The sequence below is a fragment of the Nuphar pumila genome, chromosome 10 (assembly GCF_984573655.1).
Source record: "Nuphar pumila chromosome 10, dmNupPumi1.hap1.1, whole genome shotgun sequence".
NCBI classification, from domain to species: domain Eukaryota; kingdom Viridiplantae; phylum Streptophyta; class Magnoliopsida; order Nymphaeales; family Nymphaeaceae; genus Nuphar; species Nuphar pumila.
In genome coordinates, this window is record NC_143258.1 from 8342691 (window position 1) to 8365399 (window position 22709).

General features: G+C 36.8%; 1 protein-coding gene across 1 annotated transcript in view; it reads left to right on the top strand.

Annotated features, from left to right (window-relative positions):
* LOC149823434 (ankyrin repeat-containing protein ITN1-like) overlaps positions 1 to 22709 on the top strand; it is a 50956-nt gene that overhangs the window by 10271 nt on the left and 17976 nt on the right. The window contains exon 2 of the mRNA XM_090018832.1: positions 986 to 1395. Within this exon, the coding sequence (XP_089874958.1) occupies positions 986 to 1395 (410 nt within the window). The remainder of the gene's footprint in view (positions 1 to 985; positions 1396 to 22709) is intronic.

Genomic DNA, 22709 nt, shown 5'->3' on the forward strand with positions numbered 1-22709 from the left:
CAATCAAAAAAAGAGCCAGAGGGGGGGGGGGGGGGGCTCGGCCCCTCCTATGCCGAAAAACGAGGGAGCAGGGGGGGCTCAACCCCTCCCCTGCCGACCCAACAAGAGACCGAGAGAGGGGGGGGGGGGCTTGGCCCCTTCCCTGTCGACCCAACAAGAGAGCGAGAAGGGAAGGGGGTGCTCGGCCTCCCCCCTCCCGACCCAAGAAGAGAGTGAGAGAGGGTACATACCTGCGAAAGGAGAGGAGGAGCCGAGAAGAGGAGCCTGGGAGGCGGCGATGGGAGAGAGCTCGAGCTCTGGGGGAGAGGAGAGGAGAAATTAGGGCAAAAAAAAAATTTGCCCTAATCCTCCTTTTCATCGGAGATTTTTTTTTTAACGCCCAAACAATGGACAAAAATGACCCTATGTGCGTTGATCGCACCCAGGGTCGTGTTGACCGCACCCGGTGCAGCACGCGCACCCGCATCGCGTCGCTTCGACGCGGGTGCGACATCTGTTTTGCCGAGTCCCTGTGACATAGGTGGCCAGACCTTTAGACCAGTACGGTATATACATTACGATAAGTAGTATGAGAGGTCGTTGAGTACCTCGAAGTGTGCAATGAGCACTCTGTTGAAGTAAATGAAAATACCAAAGGTTCAAAGAGCAATGCATGTCACGCATGAACTAAATGGTTGTTTGAATTGAAATGGTTGAAGTTCTCTTTGAGTGTATTACCCTAGTTGATGCACATTTCTGGAAACAAAGTGTAGCATCTAAGTTCTATTGCATGTGGAAATAGCATGTGTTGCAGAAATTTTTTCTGCTTTTATTATTTTTGCAAGGATAAATGCTGCTTTAGAATAGTTATTATCTTAAGGTACATTGAATATGAAGCTATAGTATATAAATATTACATATTTTCATTTGTTTATGTCAAGTCTTGCCTATAGGATGAAATTTGTTAATGGAATTAAAATGACACTTGCTTAAACATGTACTGCAGATGTTGTCCAGGTACTCTTAGACCACGATCCTAAACTAAGCAAAACGTTTGATCCAAAACATGAGACCCCACTGATATCAGCAGCAGCAATGGGGCGTGTTGCAGTTGTAGATGTATTACTATCCCAAAATTCCAGTTTGCTAGAGATCTCGAGATCTAATGGAAAAAATGCATTACATCTAGCAGCACGTGGAGGCCATGTAGATATTGTGAAAGCATTACTGGAGAAAGATCCACAATTAGCACGCAGAACTGATAAAAAAGGACAAACAGCATTACACATGGCTGCAAAAGGAGAAAATTGTGAAGTGGTAAAGATGCTTCTTGCTGCAGATGCAGCTATAGTAATGTTACCTGACAGGAGTGGCAATACTGCCTTGCATGTGGCCACAAGAAAAAAGAGGGTTGAGGTATGGTTCCATCTCTTATGAGTTTTGGCCACCTTTTTCAGAACAAGTAATTTAAGATGTAATTTGCTTTAGCTGATTTGTTACTTTGTAGATATAGCCATTTGTAGATCATGGAATCAGTTGTTCAGAAACTTTGCAGAAAAAGAAATCAGTTCAGAAGCTGAGCTCTCTGATCACTTTTTATTTTTGTTCTGTTATGTCTGCTTATCTGAGGGATGTTTTCCTGTTCTCCATTTGATCAGAGAATCTCTCTCTCTCTCTCTCTCTCTCTCTCTCTTTCCTGTTCTCCATTTGATCAGAGAATCTCTCTCTCTCTCTGCACACACACTAAAATGTACTAATTCAGATGAAGAAATATTTTGCAATTCAATGTTTTTCTATTGTGCATTTATGGGCCAGCAGGTTACGGTTATTGCTTTTTACTTGAAGTTGTAAGCCAAGTGCCATTTAATTCAACTTTTTGTACGATAAGAAATGGTGTTTTCAGTTAAAAAGAATCATATGGTTGTCATAATAAAGTCTCTTGCGTACTAGGAACTTAACAGCAGCACTATATCTCAGAGCATATATAGGAAGAGAGATCCTTGTGCCAAATTATTGCTTCCATTAGGCTAAGGAAAAAGTGTAAATAGATGGAATTGTTAATTCAATAATCTGATATTTATTTGAAATAGATTTTAGCTGATTCATCAATTCCTCTAGATTATTTGTGAATAATCGGATTTATTTATGATTAAGTAGTTATGCAAGCTAATGCATGAGTTTGAGTTAAAATATTTTATTTGCTGAAGATGCATTTGGAAAGCCATTGCAGAACTACACTTTGTCATGGGCATTCTTTCACCCGAGTCTGTGATGGCCACCAGTTCCCCCAACTCGTGCAGCCCATGGTCATTGGTGTTAAAATGTATTGATTCATATATATTTATATCTATATAATCATATATGAGTGAATAGATTCATATACGAGTGTATATGTATATAATTATATATTTTTGTAACTGTTTTATTATTGTAATAGGTTTTGCCCATGTAAAGGTATTTTTTGGTCATTTGCACCTATGTAATAGATACTGCCTATTAGGGGCAGTTTTGTCTTTGTACAATTTTTTATATTTTTTGTCTTTCCCCTCTTGTATAAGGGTAAATTGGATAAAGTCCAATATAGTCATTGGGATCTCCCCAACGGCCATATTTATAGCCGTTGGGAGCATCCCAACGACTATATGGTAATCCTTGTAGCCTATGTCACATGGGTGCGGGTGCGGGGATGCAGCACTTCCAAAAAACCCGGGTGCGGGGGTGTGGCAAAAATATAAAAAATTATATATTTATATATATATATATATATATTAAGTCCAAAAGTTGGACATAAATGACCTTGGGTGGGTTGACTGCACCCAGGGTCAGGTTGACCGCATTGGGTGCGGCACCTAGTTGGAGAATCTCTGTGACATATAGGGCAAAAAAATTTTTCTTGGCAATTTTTTTTAAGTCCAAAAAATTGGACCAAAATGACCTTGGGTGCATTGACCGCACCCGGTGCCGTACCCGTACCCGCATCGCGTCGACGCGGGTGCGGCACTATACTAGCTGAATCCCTGTGACATAGCTTGTAGCCTATATAAAGGGGTATTTCCCCCCCTTTGTTACTAATGCTTTTCTAAGCATTCTCTTGTAATAAAGTTAATATTTTTTATGTTCTTGCATTTATGTTTTGACTCTTTGAAGTCTTTTGTATGTAGTTTGTGCTTGTGTAGTGCCTTAGTGCCTTTGTATTGTCCCTTGGTGGGCTTGTAATTGTGCTTGTGCATTTCGTATTTGAATTTTTGCATATTTCATTACATGGTATCAAAGCCAAGAAAATTTTCTTGGTATTTTGCCTCTTTGGGTCTTGGGACTCTTTGGTTTGAGTTTGTGCTTGGTGATGAAATCATGATCGATCTATGGCTTGGATTCAAGTGAGATCTTGACCCGGTATGTATCTTAAATATATATGATTATTTTTTGAGTTGTGTATCTCATGCTTTATGCATGTGAAAACACTCATTTTTCTTATTTGTGAAAAATTATTTGTTAATTCTTAAAACTTTTTTTTTAATTTCTTTTGTTTTATGTTTGTTAATTAGTAATTGATTGTTTTTTTTAAATCTCTTGGATATATGGGGTTATTTGTTAAAAAAAAATTAAATGTTTTTTTAATTTGTTGTTAGATTGAAATTGCATTCATATTTGTGCTAGTTTATTAAAATGCTTTCATAAGGATTTTGTGAAATAATATTTATGCATGCGTATGCATTTATAAATCCTTTTAATGTGTAAGTATGTGATCTAGTGTTTTGAAGTTTGTGTTCCTCACAGTTAGATACTTTATTTGAACATTTTGTGGTTATAAGTTCAAAACATGTCTATGGATGACTTCAAATTTATTGTGTTTTTTATCCTTATATTGAACATTGATGAACTCATAGTAGTGTTGTTTTTTATTGTTAAATATCTTAAAATGATTTGAAATGTTTATTTTAATAATGGTTTTGTGTGATTTTCATAAGTATGATCTTATGAGATTTTGTTTAACTTGTGTACTCTTACATGGTATCATATGTGGTTGGGTCTTAGTGATCATGGATATCTTGTTATAAATTTGAATTCATGATTTTTTTCATATTGATATATGATCTTTGTGCACTTATGATAGTCTTTTTATACCCATTGATGAATGAGTTTGTTTATTTGTGCATGTGGTTTTGAGCATGATTTCTTCATGTATAACATGTTTTTTATGGGTATTATGCTCACATCCTTGAGGAATTTATGTTGAACTCCTTTATGAGGTTTATGAATTCATTTTAAATATGCATTGTAAAAATTATTAAAAATAGTTATGTGATTGTGTTATGGCTCTTTAATGAACATTATTTTACATGTATTTGCATGAGATTTAAGTATTATGCTTTTTGCATACTTGGTATTAATAAAATATTAATTTGTGGATTATGAGTCTTCTTTGTGTATGCCCTTTGAGGGTGATGTGAGTGTGCTCTTTGTGATTCACTTTTGTGATTGTCCATTTTGTATCTAATGGTGAACATTCTTGCTCATAGTTGAAGACACTCATTAGTGGACATTTTATATTGTCAATATGGTTGCATTTATTGCATGATCTTACTAAACTTATTTTGAGGATTTAAACTATTGTTTTGAACCTTTTGTCAAATCGGTTCTTATTTCCTTAGAATGTGTTTTTCAAGGTTTTCCTATTTCCCTCTTTGTTTGGTGTAGTCCATCACTCTTCTATTTGATACATCCATTATTATTTGTTTAGCCTTTTCGAGGTGAGTTATGTGCACTTTGATTTTATGGAGCAAGAGTTAGTTGTTGGGGTGAGTTATGTGTGCACATCTATCTTCTTGTCAGTATAGATTGCCAAGTATATGAGTGTCATATTGGCAACTATTTTGGCCTTGATTGACAGTTGATTGATCTCTGGTTCTATGAGTGAGTTGTATTACTCAATTTTTTTTTTTATTGTTGTGGAGTTAGAGTTGGTTGTTGGTTGTTGAGGTGAGTTATGTGTGCACCTTTGTCTTATTGTCATTATAGATTGTCAAGTTTATAAGTGTTGTATTGCCACTTGTTTTGGCTCTGATTGCCGGTTGATTTTCCTCTGGTTCTATGAGTGAGTTGTATCACTCAATTGCTTATTTGGCTTTTGTTGTTTATTGAATGTTCGTATCGATCTTTGTTAGTAATGGCTCATTTGTTACTTGCTTGCGTTCTTTTTGGTCCTTATGAATTAAAACTCATTATTGCAAAATTTATTGCTTTGATTTGAATATTGTTTTTCAAATCTTCTTGCTTATTGACATCAATTTGTCTTCATTACAGTTTTTTTTTGCCCATATTACTTTCTCTACTCTTTCCTCTTATTTGAGTGACCTTTTTGTTGGATAAGAGATTTTGTTTATCAGTTTTACAATCATGGTTGTGGTGAGTTATGTGCACCTATTGGAACTGGTGGTATTATTTGCACTTTTGCAGTTTTACAATCATTTGTGAGCTGAGGGGTGTGCACCACTTTGTTAAGAATGCATGTTGTGTTTGTATGTTTGTTTATGTATGGATCAGATTGCATAATCTGATCTTATATTAGATCTGGAGCGGGTCTTATGTATTTATGTATTCAAAATTGTATTATGGGGCGGCTGGGGTATGTTTATATGTATTTTACTCATTAAGGGCATTATTGTCCAATGTGTAACCCTATTTATATATTATGAATAGACTGCCGCAGACCTCATTGTGTAGGGTCTGAGATTGCCGCAGATTCTTCTCCTCTTTCTCTTTTTTCCTGCTTCAACGTCTTCTAATATTCTACCATCTTTATATGGTATCGGAGCAGAGATCCTAAAGAGCGTCAACAGACTCTTCCAGAAAGTGCATCCACGAGATTTTGCTTCAGACTTCCAGGTTACCTACTCTCTTCTTCCAACGTCCTCTTACTGTTTCAGATCTGTCTTCACCTATTTCTTCTCTCCTTCCTCTATTTTTCTTTATATCACGTGAACAGGCACCCTAATCTGTTCATATTCTTCTTGTCCTTTTTATTCTTTTCCTTCTTCTTTATTGCCTTTCTTATACTGCATAAACAGGAATCTTTATATGTTCATCGTTATTCCTTGTTATATTGTCTTCTTCAATATCAAATTTCTTCTAGTTTTTTTATTTTTGTTTCCGTTGTCTTCCTTTAAAAAAAAAATTATTATATCTGCGGCTGCTTCAGATCTGATTCCACACTGTTTTAGTTAGATCTGATGTGAGCCTATTGCATGTGCTGAACTTGTTGGTTCTCTTTTGTGCCTGCACCCTTTAAAAAAAAAGAGAAGGGAAGCAAAAAAAAATGGGAACCATTATTCTTATCTTATTTGTTTGTCTTGTCTCCTGACTTCTTGTCTTCCTTCTATTTTACTTTTAATTTGGTCTCAATCCGGTCATGGACCCTTCTTTGTCCCAATCTGCTATTTCTTCTAGTTTTTTGGGTCAACTTGTTTAAGAGAAACTCAATAATAATTTCTTGACCTGGAAAAGGCAGATAATACCTTTCATTAAAAGTCAAGACCTCTTTGGACACTTGGATGGATCTGTCTCAGCCCCGTCAGAATTTGTTGTGCAGGAAATTAAAGATGCAGGTGGAGCTGCCTCGACCAAACTCCACTCGAAACCTTGAATTTGTTTTTTGGATGAAACGTGATCAAACCCTAGTTGCATATATTACTTTCACCTTATCCCAGAAAATTCTGATTGCCATTTCTGATGATTGCTCTGCGAATGAGCTGTGAGAAAGGTTGGTTCACACATATTCACAGATTTCTGAGGCCAGGATCATGTACCTTAAGCATGAATTTCAATGACTCAAAAATGGGACTATGACTATTATGGAATTCTTAAACAAAGTCAAGAGCATCACCGATCAGCTAGCTATGGTGGGGAGATCGAGACATGGTGCAACAGACATTGAATGCATTGGGACAAAAATATCATGTGTTTATGACTTTTTTGTTATGTCTACCTGAGCTCCCTAGTTTTGAAGATCTGCGAGCCAAGATGTTACAATATGAGGCCACATTGAAGGGTTTAACAGGTGAAGCAAGTAGACAATCTGATTCTCATGTAGTCCTTGCTACAGGTTTTGGTTCTGGGCGAGGACGTGGAAGAGGGAGGGGTGGGCAAGGAGGACATGGATTGCTCCCCACTCCTAGTGGATCACCTAATCTGTTTGTAGGAAGTCAAAACAGCAAGAGTGTTTCCACTTGCTATTTATGCAATAAACGTGGTCACATTAAGGCCAATTGCTGGTTTAATCCGCAAAATAAAGGGAAATTTCAGAAAGGAGATGCGCCAAGTAAGAAAGAGTCAGAATCACCTAAGGTTGATGGAGATGTGAAGGAACTTCTCCTAGCCGCATTATCAGGGCTGAATCTTAAACAGAGTGATCAAGGACGTGGTATGTTGATTCAGGAACGGCTACACATGTCACAGGTAATGCTGGTAAGCTTTCTAACTTAGTTCCTTATTATGGTAGAAACAACATTGTCACTGGAGATGGTTCTCATCTCTCCATTTCGCATGTTGAAAATGTTTCTATTCCACTCTCTGATTCCTCAATTTCTTTGTCCAATGTTCTTCATACTCCTAATATTAAGAAGAACATCGTTTTTGTTTCCAAACTTGTTGATGACACTAATTCTTCTGTTGAGTTCACTCGTTCCTCTGTTTATGTTGAGGATCTACAGACAAAGGAAATGTTCGCTAAGGGAGAGCGTCAAGGAAATATGTACGTCTTTCAAGAACATCCTCCTCGTCGTGATAGTCACATCTTGAAGCCAATGTCTTCCTCTGTTCTACCGCCATCTTCAAAATGCGTTTTTAGTTTGTCCAAATGTAATAAGCCAAATCTTTGGCATTCGCATCTTGGTCATTGTGGTTTTGTCTTCATTGACAGGTTAGTGTCAAAGGGATTGATTCCCTAGTCAAGTTCTAGTCGTGAGTCAAATGATATACTTTGTTCCAATTGTCAACTTTGTAAGAGTCATGTTCTTTATTTCAATTCTATTAATAAAAGAGCTTCAAGACATTTTGAAATTATTTGTTCTGATGTTTGTGGACCAATCCCTAAATTTTTTATCTCTGAAAGTCGTTATTATGTTTCATTCATTGATAGTTTATCCCGTTATACTTGGATGTATTTTATGAAAAATAAATCCAAAGTATTCAACATATTTTGTCGGTTTCGTGCTCTTGTCAAGAATCAGTTTTCTTCCAATATCATACATTTTCAATGTGATGGAGGGGGTGAGTACACTTCTGAAAAGTTTGTTGATTTTCTCCAAAGTAATGGAATTAAGCGTTGAGTGTCTTGCCCGCATACCCCTCAGTAAAATGGCATTGCTGAGCGTAAGCATCGACATATCGTAGAAGGTGCGATGAGCATGATGCATGGATGTGGACTTCCTATTGGGCTGTGGACTGAGGCTTTTCATTCAGCCGTCTATGTCATAAATCGGTTGCCTATGTCTGTCTTAGATAACACATCTCCTTATTTTACCTTATTTGGACTGCATCCTAATTATGATGAATTGAAAACTTTTGGATGTATATGTTATGTTCATGTCGATTGTGCATTGCGTAATAAGTTTCAGTAAAAGGCCTTGCAGTGCAGATTTATAGGTTATGTAGATGAATATAAAAGATACAGATGCTATGATCCAATCAGTGGGCGTGTAAAAATGTCCAGAAATGTTATTTTCGATGAAGGCAATTTTGGAGATGTCGTGACCAACCCTGATTGCTCTAATAAAAATGGTTCATTCTACCATCCGTGGCTTAGTGCATAACTCCTGTATGAAGCAACACATAATTGTTTTTCTGATTGCACTGAGGGACAAACATCCTTAGGAACTGAGACCACTCATACTGTAACGACCTCAATCCATACCCTTTGAAAATGCGGAATATTTTTTTTTCTAATAGTTGCGGAAAACTTCCCAGAGACCTGGGGTCCTTACAGTTCCAATTTCAGTTGGATAACTACACACCACAAACAAACTTACATTTATCATCCATAACCAAACAACTGAACTCTTTTATTAATGAATCAATAAGAGTCTCATATTCAATGTCAGAAGTGAAATAGCAAATTGCAGGAAATAAGAACTAAAAGAAAACAAAAGTAGAGCTACTCTGTTCGTAAGTGAAGCCGTCTGAAACAAATGTAACCCTTGTATCCCCTCAGAAGTGAGTCGATTTCACTGATCACCTGTGTCTGGGAAAGACCAATAAAAGAAGAGGGTCAGAAATCCGAAGAATTCTGCGTACAGGTTTCCCTAATAAATCAAATAAGAAAAAAAACATAAATAAGATCCTTGTAATATTTTAGAAGGATACAATTATAACCAAATTATAAGGCAATTAACCATTCATGCAAAAATAAAATAAACATTAAGCATGAGGGAACACTAAGTAAGTAACAGTGATTATAATTTAATCAATAAGGGCATTTGATTGCAAAAGAGATCAACATCATGCAATGATCAACATAAAACAACCAAGTGAATAGGTAAACATGCATGAACTAATGCATAGCAAGAATATGCATGATTTATGTGCGATGCATGAACACTTATTATCTTTCATTTAAGCTTTCCTTTTTTCATATGCATGTCCTATTAAATGCATGCAATCCTTAAGTTCATCTTTTTAATTTAACATTGCCCGCGGATACACCAAACGGGTACAGTTTCCGAGGTCAAGTAGAGTTCCCGGGGTAGCTTAACACACAATTTATATTTTATTACCGGGTTCCAAACTTAGCCCTCGACCGATATAACACCATCCATCGGAACCTTGGAAAACAACATCCAAAGTCGGGGATACCATGGAAAACAGCATCTACTGGCACCACTTTATTGCTATACCAAAATAACAACAGCTGTGTCAAAACACACCACCCCTAGAAAAAGTGGCGGACTCTCCATAAAACCGTGGCCAAGAGAAGAACCTCAATATCGGGTTCAGGGGCAACAACACGCACACGGAGTTTTTTTTGTATCCTCACGGTTTTCCCCGAACCACAACATCCAAGATTCACACGCTAAAGCAGGGACATCAAGGAGAAAAATGAATTACATTGTTGTTTACTTTCTTTTATCTGGTTATTAATTCATCTCTTTTACATTTGCAAATTTACATGCAGAGTTAATAATCTAAGCTTGCACATCAGCATGCTAAGATTTTCACGGGACCACAGCCCGTGACAACATAGAACAGTGTGGTAAAATAATAATATCACATTTGATTTGTTATAATGCATCAAAATAACTAAAACAGAGAACAACTGGTTCTCGAGGCTCACCCAGCCCCTGATGATTCAATTGACCATCAATGCATTCACAACCAAAACTCATCAATCACATGCCTCTATGCATTATTTTCTACCCGCCTTTTTCAATGCACATTCATGTATGCAAACTTTCGAGTTGTGAAATAAACAAATCCTCATATGCATATGATTATATAATCACGCCAATTTCATGCTTCTATTTACGAATCTTCTCAAATGAACAAATGAACAACCATGCTATGGTGTACTTACCAAACGAATAAATTCAATGTACACCCATGCAGAAGATGCGACCTTGCCGTAGTACTTTAATTCAGCATATTTATGACTAGTAGAGGCGTAGGAAAAGATTTCATTCTTTAGCATGTAGAGGTCTAGTTTTATACACCGACTATTATAGTTATTACATTCAACATCTATTTCTTGCAGATTGAGTGATTGTCCAAGACTGATTAACTTTAACACTCCCTAATGGAGAACAAAGTTATTGGCAAAAATTTTAGATTCCAATTTGATTTTTTCCAACCAAATTTCTTTTACATGTCGGAAATCAGATTGTTATGGCATACCAAACATCAGGCTCTCAACCTGCTTCCCAAAACCATAATTAATGAAATCAGATTTTTTTTTTCAAACTATTAACAAAATAATTTTAGTCACCAGATTTTAAAGCATGCCAGTCAATACACTAACTCCAGATTAACAACATAAGCAACGCATAAGCATACTAAACACAGGGTAAACCATTTTCAAGTATCAACACATAGGCAATGTATGCAAAAAAAATCAGGATCGTTAGTCAAGGAATCAACACATCAAAAACTTCAGAAAACTTTAACTGCAACCCTGAATACATATACATATACATGCTGATCCGCGTGTGTGTGTATATATATATATATACCAGAATCGGTATGTTGACAGACCTATTCAGTAAGCACACAAGAGTTCTACATACCGAGAGTTGTTACTACTGGTCACTGAGAGCAACCCAAAAAGATTGGTATTTAACGGACTTTCTCTTTGTGTTTTCCAACAATTATATATATATATATACCAGTGCAAAAATTGAAAAGGACCAATCTAAGATTTCATTATATTTCTCAGCCTCAAAACGTATATCAGATCACAAGAGTGTACCATTCAGCATGTCTGCAATTTGTCTTAGTTGTTTCCCACAGAGTTCATAAACCTCAAAACATAACACAATGAATGAATATGTACTTTCAGAAATTTGTCCATAAAATTTTCAGACTTCGGAATATAGCAAGCATTAAGCCTATTCCAATACTTAATAAGACCACAGAGATTTTAAAGCAACATCGAATGACTATTAAACATGCAGAGATTTATCTAGATGGAATTCACCAGAAAACTTAATACATACGCCAGCTAACAAACAGAGGCTCATTCAGTTGGAGTCGTGCAAAAGCTCACTCAGATAGGTATCGATGAAAAACAAACCAATGCATTAAGGCATCTCTTTTACATGCAAGAGGAAAAACCCAAACGCATGGATGACTATGATTCCTTCACCTCCTTTCAGAATATATTGGCAACACAACTCACATTCCCAACATTAATCCCTACCAAGCTATCGCGTGGGATACAGACCTATGCTCCCATTCTTGATTGAAGCAAAAGAGAACCCATACCTCAAGAATCCACGTTTGAGGGTTGCGGCTATCGCGAGAAGGTGAGCTATTCCACCGGCCTCGACTGCTCCGGTGTCGTGGTTGTTGCACGCAAGGGAAAGGACAGGAGAAGGGGGCTGCCGTAGCCTGCGGTGGCTGCAGCCTTCCGGCGACCTTCAGCCCTCCGCTGCACACCCACACGAGAGAGAGGGAGAGAGAGAGACGAGGGAAGAGGGTGAGACCCCCTCTTCCACCTCCCTTTTATCGCTGACCCCCCCCCCTCTTGCCGAGAGGCACGAGGTTTCAGTTACGCCCTGCGTAACCCCCCCTGCCCCTTTCTCGTTTTGTTGCAGACCTAACGGGCAACCCTTATCGGGTTGCCCCTTTCTTTAAAAGGGCTTACACAGGGGCGCGGCTCGGGTCCGGACCCGAGACCCGTAACCCGACCCCAAGCTATATGGATCCACAAGTTGGATCCGAATGGATCCATCGGATCCAACTTGTGGATCCTCGGATAAATTAAGAAAAAATTTAAAATTTTATTTATTTCTTCCTCTTATTATTATTATTATTATTAGTTTTATTATAGATGTGGATATAAAGACCACTTTATAGATCTTAGATCCACATGTTAGATCCATTTGGGTCCAATCACGAGTCCAACCTTAAATACTTAGTTTTTATACTAATTATTATTCCCAAAAATTTAATTTTATTTATTTATGATTATACTCATATATATATATTAAAATATATATAGGTATATGGATCCGGTATGTGGATCCCATACCCATCTACGCACCCCTATTAAATAATTATTCTCCAAATTATTTAATTAATTAAAAATTATTATACTTATACATACATATCAAATTTACGAGGTAAATTTATTCGAAAAACCCCTTTATGGGTCCTGAATCTGAAATTTGGATCCCAGGCCCAAATCCCTCTGTTATGAAATATATACATTATAATATGTTTAAATAAATGCCTAAAAATCATGGGTATTACAGATACGGTTGAAGGTTCAATGCGTTCTGTTGAGTATTCCACTGAAGACTTGCCACGTTCAGATTCAAGAAGATATAAAGGAAATATATATGTTAGAAGGGAAAAAGGGCTAGTTGCAACTGTTGATGAAGGAGTCTCCTCTACAAGAAGGTTTGGGAGGATTCGCCATCCAATCCAAAGATGGGTCAGTTATGAAAACTTTTCTATGGATTTTCAGTTATTTATGACTCAAATTGAAAAACATGATGAACCCATCAATTTTCAGCAAGCCGCTCAGTCAAATAAATGGATGGAGGCTATGAATGAGGAAATGCATGCTTTACATGAGTGTCAGACCTGGCTGATTGTACCATGACCCTCAAACAAAAATGTTGTTGGGTCCCGATGGGTGTATAAAATCAAACATAAACCAGATGGCAGTATTGAGAGGTACAAAACCCGACTTGTTGCTAAAGGTTTTACTCAAGAGTATGGTCAGGACTATGACGAAACTTTCAGCCCGGTTGTTAAGATGGGAACAATTAGAATTGTCCTCTCATTGGCTGTGGAACATGGATGGGATTTGAGTCAACTGGATGTAAAGAATGCCTTTCTCCATGGGAAATTGAAAGAAGAGGTGTATATGGAACAACCGCCAGGGTACACTCAGGGTAATCCACAGAAATTTGTCTGCCATTTGAAGAGGACTCTTTATGGATTAAAGCAAGCTTCTAGATCGTGGTTTGAGAGTTTCTCTTTAGAAATCCAAAAACATGGATTTCATCGCTCAACTTGATTACTCGTTGTTCCTTTTTAAAGGTGATAGTATTATTACTTTACTTTATCTATATATAGATGACATAATTATCACAGGAAATACTCTGAGCCATGTTCAAGAAGTGAAAAGGATGTTGAATAGAAGATTCAAGATGAAGGACCTTGGAACTCTTCGATATTTTCTTGGGGTCGAAGTTGATCGAAAAACAGACCATTTATCTCTGACACAACATAAGTACACATTGGATTTGTTGAGCAAAGTCAAGATGACAGATTGTACGCCACTTTCTACACCAAGTGTGATTAATTAAAGGCTCAGTTTGCAAGATGGAGACTTGTATCATGATCCCAGAGAATATCGAAGTCTAGTGGGCATGCTCCAATATCACACATTCACTAGGCCGGACATTGTTTATGTCAGTGTTATTAAAAATGCGCCTCAAGGCACAAAAAGCGCTCCTCGCCTCAAGGCGAGGGGCTTTATGCCTTGAGGCGCACATATAAAGCGCAAAAGGTTCAAGGTGTGCGCCTCATATGCCTTGAGGAGCACGCCTCGGTGCGAAATGCGCCTCAATGAGAGGCGTATGCGCCTCATTTTGTTGGTCAAACAGGGGTCAAAGCCCCCATTTGACCAAAACTTAGATGTTATTAAATCAGCCCCCCCGACCCTAAGCCCTAATTTTTCATTTCGTCTCACAGTCTCTCGCTCATCTCTCTCTCTCGCAGTCCCTCACTCGTCTCTCGTAGTCTCTCACTCACCTCTCACTCATCTCTCTCTCACAGTCCCTCACTTGTCTCCCACTTCTCGTTTCGGTCTCTCCCACCTCTCTTCGTCTCGTCTGTCAACCTAACCCGAGCTTGGGTTTCGGAAGAAGAAGAAGAAGAGGTACATGTTTTATATATTTGTATATATTTTTTTATGTTATTTTTTTGTGCGAAATTTCAGTCTACAGTTCGGTTGAGTTCTAATCTCCTTTAGCGTTAGAATTTGTAACGAGCATATACGAGTCAAGCTGAGCCAAGTGGCCATTGTTCACATTCAGCTTGTTAAGCCTCTTTTATGAGTTTGAGTGGCTCGGCTTGTTGCACTGCCCTGCATGCTCAAACTCTTCAAAATGTTCTGATAAAGGAAAAAAGGGGAGATGGGAAGATGAAATACACAAGAACAAACACACTTAGGTTGTGTCTGCATGGCTTGCGGTTCAAGATCCGATCTAGACATGCGGACCACCCCAGATCCGACCTTCATTCAACAGGGGAATCTTTGAGATCTCAAAACCGTTAGAAATCCCAAATTTCTAACTGAGAAAAAAGGAAATGGCCTGAGATCATGAATCTTAAAAAGTATCAAGATATACAAATTTGATTTTATTTTAATTAAGGTTTCTGTTTGGGAAAAAAATTCAAATCCGATCCATTTGCACTCTTGTATTGATTTTGGTTGTGCATGAAACGCCTAAGCAATAAGAGATTTTACACTTCTTTACAATAGATTTAGTGTAGCCTTGGGGGCATTGGAATAATCAGGTTTCAAACTTAGTTCTGGTTCGAATTTAGGTTGGATATCTAACAAATCCATATCCAATTAGCAGGATTCAGTAGAGCTAGCAGGTAGTAAATAATCAGATTTGAGTTCAATATGCAGTCTTATATCTGAATCTGAACCAAATCGGAATTTAAACCCATAGGATAATGAACTAATTACATATAGAATGTATCTGATTACCAGTCAATGTGGGCTCTGTATTATATTTTCCCATCTGACTTTGAATTTGAATTTAAAGTAAGATCTTACTAGGTTGGATTCTGTAATGCCTACAAAAGAGATGAATTTAACCCTTTTGCATCTAGTTACTTAAGCATTAGAGATTTTTTTTCTATATTGTACAATTTTAAAAGATTCAAAATAAATCTAGCAAAAATCTCATATTTTTTCCGTATTTATTTGAGATTTTTTTATTTTTTATTGGTTGTTGCTTCATCAATAAAGCATTTCTTATTTATTTATAATTTTAGATCATTTTTATAGTTTTTTTAAGTTACAAATTTTTTTTTAGGCTTACGCTTTGCGCTCGAGGCTTACGCCTTGCCTCAGATTTTGGTGGAGCGCCTCGCTACGCCTCAGCGCTTTCACAACATTGGTTTATGCTGTCAATCAGGTGTCACCGTTTATGCATGAGCCACATGCAGGCCACATGAATGCTGTCAAAAGAATTCTTCGATATTTGAAGGGAACCATTGGAGATGGACTTTTGTATACTTGTACTTGGTTCGACAAGCATGCACTTGATGTCTTTGTTTATACAGATGTTGACTGGGTCGGGGATCCGGATGAACGACGGTCTACTTCAAGATATTGTGTTTTTATAGGAGTAAATCTTGTTTCATGGAGTAGTAGAAAACAAAAGGCAGTAGCTTGATCCAGTATGGCTACGGCTACTGCTGAAGTAACTTGGATTCGTCATCTTTTGACGGAGTTGGGAGAATCAATCTCATGTTCTTCATTGCTATGTGATAATCAAGGTGATATTCAAATTGCTTTCAATCCTATACATCACAGTCGAACCAAGCATATTGAAATTGACCAACATTTTATCAGACGAAAGGTTGACGACAAAGAGATTATGCCATAGTATGTGCCCTCCGAAAGACAAGTTGCTGACTTGTTTACTAAAGGGCTCACTCAACACAGGTTTTGGTTCTTGAAGGGCAAGTTGTCCATGGTTCAGAACCATGTACAACTTGAGGGGGGCTGTTAAGAATGAATGTTGTGTTTGTATATTTGTTTATGTATGTATCAGATTGCATAATCTGATCGTATATCAGATCTGGAGCTGGTGTTATGTATTCAAAATTGTATTATGGGGTGGCTGGGGTATGTTTGTATGTGTTTTACTCATTAAGGGCATTATTGTCCAATGTGTAACCCTATTTATATATTATGGATAGGCTGCCGCATACCTCATTGTGTAGGGTCTGAGATTGCCGCAGATTCTTCTCCTCTTTCTCTTGTTTCCTGCTGCAACGTCTTCTGATATTCTACCGTCTTTATACTCTTATCGTTGTAGCTAGTTTTTATTGTCATATTAGAAAGCCGGTATTGCTGCGACATGGTCACTGGTATGGTTATTGCTGACATTTGTGTTTGATCTCTTGACCTATGCGCTGACACTTTTGAATTTTAAGGATGTTAAGTTGAAGGTTACAAGTGGCGATTGCTTGTGATGAGAAAATTGGTGTTGAAATTTGCAAATATCATTCTTTTTGTTATAAATTGTTAAATATGAGATTTTTAAAATCTCTCCATGAACTTTCTAATCTTTTCCACTGCGGGTTTTTCTTGTATGAAAAATGTTTATTCTTTGAAAATTTTCATGGATTATTATGTGCTTTGAATATGCTTTAATTGCATGTTGTATATGTATGTTGAGGATATTTAGATTTTTTCCATGTTGGTTGTCTTGCATGTTTTGTATGAATTTAATTTATTCCTTGTTTATTGTGAATTCCTTTGAGTTCTTACATTTGATATACATGTTGCCATGTTTTGCTTAATATAATTAATGAGTGATATCTTATTTGAAATGTTTACCCAAGCCTTTGAGGCATTATTGCAAAATTGTTTATATCTTATTGATATTTTATGTAATATGTTCTTTTATAAGCTTTTTGTTAATGAAAATATTTTATATTTCTTACTTGTGACACTTAGTGAGTCATGTGTCTTTATTGTGCGAGTGTTCTTGGTCCATATGTAACCACTTTGCTTTGTATCTCATTGTAGCCTTTAAGACACCCTCTTGTGTTTTTATTATGTGCTTATTTTTTGAATTTTAGTGATCAAAATTCTACTGTGTTCAGAATTTATGAAAAATATGTTATTTTTATGGTTATAATTGTCTAAACAAGAAATTCTTAAAAATTGATTTTGAAGTATATTCCTTGTGTTTTCCTTAATGGCTATTGTACCTTACTTGAATTGTTACTGATGTTTCTAAAATCTTAAAAATATTACTTAAGGTGCATATCTGACTCATTTTTAAAAATTATTTTAGTTTATAGTACTTCTATGTTTTGTCGGGGAACTTAACCATCCTCGCTTCATATATATATATATATATATATTGAAACTATATGTATTTTATATCTATTTTTTTTAAAACTATTGAGTTAAAAACATTTTCGTTTAATAACTATTTGGCTAGGATATCTTCCTTTGTTTAGTTGAAACATTTGTTTTGTTCTCTTTACAGGTTCTTAAAGATGCTATGGTTTGAGAAAGAAATTCTATTGTTGATGCATCATGAAGATGGTGATTGTTAATGCAGGCATTTGGTGAAGATTATCATTGAAGACTTGGATCATTCCCTTTGTGAAAGATTATCATTGAAGACTTGGATCATTCCCTTTGTTTTTGTATTTTCAAACTTTCGGGTATATCACATCGTAAGTTTGAGGGGGTGTTAAAATGTGTGTATATATATACATATATGAGTGTATAGATTCATATGAGTGTATATGTATATATTATATATTTTTGTAATTGTTATTATCTTAATAGATTTTGCCCATGTAGGGGAATTTTGGTTATTTGCGACTATGTAATAGGTACTGCCTATTAGGCGCAGTTTTGTCTTTGTACAGTTTTTTTTATATTTTTTGTCTTCCCCTCTTGTATGAGGGTATATTGGACAAAGTCAAATATAGTCGTTGGGATCTACCCAACGACTATATGGTAACCCATGTAGCCTTTATAAAAGGGTATTTCCTCCCATTTGTTACTAAATCTTTTTTATGTTGTGTTTATGTTTCGACTCTTTGAAGTCTTTTGTATGCACTTTGTGCTTGTGTAGTGTCTTTGTGTCTTTGTATTGTCCCTTGGTGGACTTGTAATTGTGCATTTCATATTTGAATTTCCATATATTTCATTACAATTGGCACCGTGCATCGCCCCATGCATGTCTGCCTATAATCTTCCAAAGCTTAGCCGAAGCATCTTGCAATCAATACTGAAGAGGAGGTGTTGCTTTCACCTCAACAAACCAACAACCTTGTGTTCCCTTAGCAAACCGTGGTGTGTGACCAGCAGCCCAGTGGCCAAGTTGTGCCATCCTAACTTCTCCATGAGCACCAACAAGACCCAAAGGTTCCCTAGCCACAAAAGGCCAGTTGGAGGCTTCCAACCTATCATACAACACCAACCAAATAGCTTGCTGGCACAAGGTATCCACTCGCCCTGTGCCACCGTGCACGGTTAGGACCACATAGTTGACCTATGCATCACGTCCCAAAGGGGATTTGCACAGCCCACAAATGCCCCATCTACTCCAAGTGCCAGCCATGGGATATAGAGGGTGCCAGACATAGAAAATCCTTGTAAAAAGAGCTAAATACTATTGCTGACAAACCTAAACAAATCATGATATTGACACTCTTTTCTTTTCTTCTTGATAGACATTTATTTTTGATGTTTTTTTCTCCATAGCTAATATGGGAGACAATTCTTTAATGGGATTCAATCCTTAGACATCCAATTAAGACAGTGGAACACTACGAATCCAACCATCACATCTGAACTTACCGAGGAAATTACAATACCCAAGATTAATGATTGTTCCCTTGTAGTTCCATCGACTACAAGAGTGGGGCCCCTTGTGGTCATCCTAAAGAAAGAAAATAAAAAAACAAAAAAGGAAAAAGTAAAAGGGAAAAAGGAAAAAGATAAAAAAGAAAAATAAAAAAGTACATGGACTGAATTACAAGAATACCCCTATCGGGTATTTCAATAGAATATGTATATATATACATATATGTATACATATACTTATATATATACGGATGTATATATATATATATATATATATATATATATATATATATATATATATATATATTTTAACACGCCCCCTCAAACTTTACAGGGAGAAGACCGAAAGTTTGCTAAGGAGAAACATGAATCGTGGAGTTGGGAGCGCCTTGGTGAAGAAGTCAGCTAGTTGATGCTCTGAAGTAACATATGGTAATGAGATAGTCCCTCTGAGGTATTCGTCCCGAACATAATGGCAGTCCATTTCAATATGCTTGGTCCGCTCATGAAAGGTGTGATTACTAGCAATGTAGATCGCACTTTTGTTGTCACAGCAGAGCTTGGTGGGAGTGGAAATGGGGACGCCCATGTCAGCAAGGAGACTTTTGAGCCATACGATTTCCATAGTTGTCATTGCCATGGCCCGATATTCAGCTTCAGTGGATGACAGTGAAACCTTCTGCTGCTTCTTGCATCTCCACGAAATGAGGGATTCACCTAAAAAAATACAAAGACCCGTTATTGAGATACGATCATTGGGATTTCCTCCCCAGTCAGCATCAGTAAAAGCAGTTAAGTCAAGAGAGGAGGAAGAGGATAAGAAGAGTCCATTTGATATAGTATTTTTGATATATGTGACAATTCTCAATACGGTTGCCATATGAACCGAAGTAGGTGCATGCTGAAACTGGCTTACTGCATGAACCACATGAGCTATGTCTGGACGTGTGATGGATAGATAGGTGAGAGATCCGATTAATTGACGGTAGGGGGTTGGATCCTCAAGAAGAACACCATCTTCAAGTCTCAGTTTTGCATTAATGACTTCGGGAGTCTCAACTTTCTTTTCATCAGATATTCCTGATTTGGCACAAATTTCTGCAGCTAATTTCATCTGAGATAAGATGTATCCTCGCGGAGAATAAGCCACTTCAATCCCTAAAAAATATCTCAAATAACCAAGGTCAGACATATCAAAAGTTTCTTTTAACATGGACTTTACATCATTTACTCCCTTTTTGTTATTCCCAGTAATGATCATATCATCAACATACAGCAGAAGCATAATAATGGAGTCACCTGTCCTTTTAACAAAAAGAGCAGTGTCAGTATAACAAGAAGAAAACCCTAAATTTATTAATACATTACTAAACCTATCATACCAAGCTTTAGGTGCTTGCTTAAGACCATATAAAGCCTTTTTTAATTTCAAAATTTTTTCATTTAAATTCATACCTGGAGGCGGTTCCATATACACTTCTTCATTTAAATTACCATTCAAAAAGGCATTTTTGACATCAAGTTGAAAGATTGGCCACTTTTTAACTGCGGCTATAGCAATAAGGGCTCGAACACTAGTCATTCGAGCAACGGGGGCAAAGGTTTCATCATAATCTACCCCATACTCTTGGGCATATCCCTTGGCTACCAACCTAGCCTTATATCTTTCCAATGAACCATCACTCTTAGTTTTTACTTTAAAAACCCATCTACATCCAATGGGTTTCTTGCCATTGGGAGGATCAATGATTTCCCAAGTTTGTGTCCTTTTAAGAGCATTAAGCTCAAGTTGCATAGCTTCATTCCAATGAGCATATTGCTTAGCATCATTGTAATGAAATGGTTCATGAAAAGAGTGAAGAGCAAGTAGGCATGCTCGAAAGTTAGGTGAAAAAGAATCATAAGAAACAAATCTATTTGGTATTTTGGAAATCCGATTTGATCTTCTTTGAGAAGTCTCTTCGATGGACTCATTTTGGGAAATTTTTTCAAGGGCACAAGGAGGATTCCTTTCATTCCTTCTAGAGTAGACTTGAATTTGTCTTGAAACATTTTCTTCTAAGTTTTGATCATCGCTTGGATGTTCAACAAGATCTTCACTAAGGGATTCATTAGGATCAATATGATCATCTATGATGTTTTCTTTAGGCAATAAGTCAAATAAGAATGAATAATCAATATTTTCATTCGGTTGGTGCGAAAAACCACTTTCCTCTTCAAGAAATGTGACATCTTTAGAGATATAAAGCTTGTTTTTAAGAATGTCAAAACATCGATACCCTTTTTGTTTTTCGCCATATCCTAAAAAAATACATTCAATAGCCCTAAGGGAAAGTTTATCATTCTTGTGAGTTAAAACAAGACATTTACATCCAAAAATTCTTAGTCTTTTATAATCGGGAGACATATTGTAAAGTTTTTCAAATGGAGAGAGATTTTTCAAAGAGGACGAAGGAGTTCTATTGATAAGATATGTAGAGGTTAGAACCGCTTCGGCCCAAAAGTATTTAGGAATGTTTCTTGAGATTAATAACGTTCTTGTAGTCTCTATTATGTGCCTATGCTTTCTTTCCGCAAGTCCATTTTGTTGCGGAGTGTTGGGGCAAGAACGTTGGTGGAAAATTCCATTTTCTTTCAAATAGTTTTGAAAATCATTGGACATATATTCGCTTCCCGAATCGGATCTAAGAATAGATAAATTTCCCCAAAATTGGTTTTTGACCATTGCATGAAATTCTTTAAAGAAGGAGAAAACTTCGGATTTGCGACTTAGGAAGTAAATCCACGTGAATCGAGTAAAATCATCAATAAATACCACATAATACGAAAAACCTCCTTTAGACAAAATAGGAGAAGGTCCCCACACATCGGAATGAATAAGTTCAAATGGCCGAGTGGTAAAGTAACTTCTTTGTGGAAATGGAATAGCTTTAGATTTCCCAAAAATGCAATCTTTACAAGTCATGTGATTGTCTTTACAAGTATTGTTCAAAAACGGAAAAAGAGACATTTTTACAAAATTTGGATGACCAAGTCTCTCATGCCATATTCCAATACTTTTGTCTTTTACAAGATTGCACGATGGCTTAGATGGAAGAGTAAAAAAATCCATAAAGTAGAGGTCACCCCTTCTATGGCCTTGCCCAATCAGCTTCCCTGACTGGAGATCCTGCACGGTGCAATCCTTAGGTGAGAAAGAGACTTGGCATCCATGATCGGTGATTTGAGATACGGAAAAAAGATTTAAATTTATTTTAGGAACGATTCTTACTTTAGGAACAATTTTTTTTTTAAAATCAAGTGATCCAATACTTTCAATTTTTAGTGATGTACCATCGGCCGTTGACACACAAGAAGATATAGGTTCGGAAAAAATGTTTGAAAGAGAATTTTTATGAGATGTCATATGAAAAGAAGCACCGGAGTC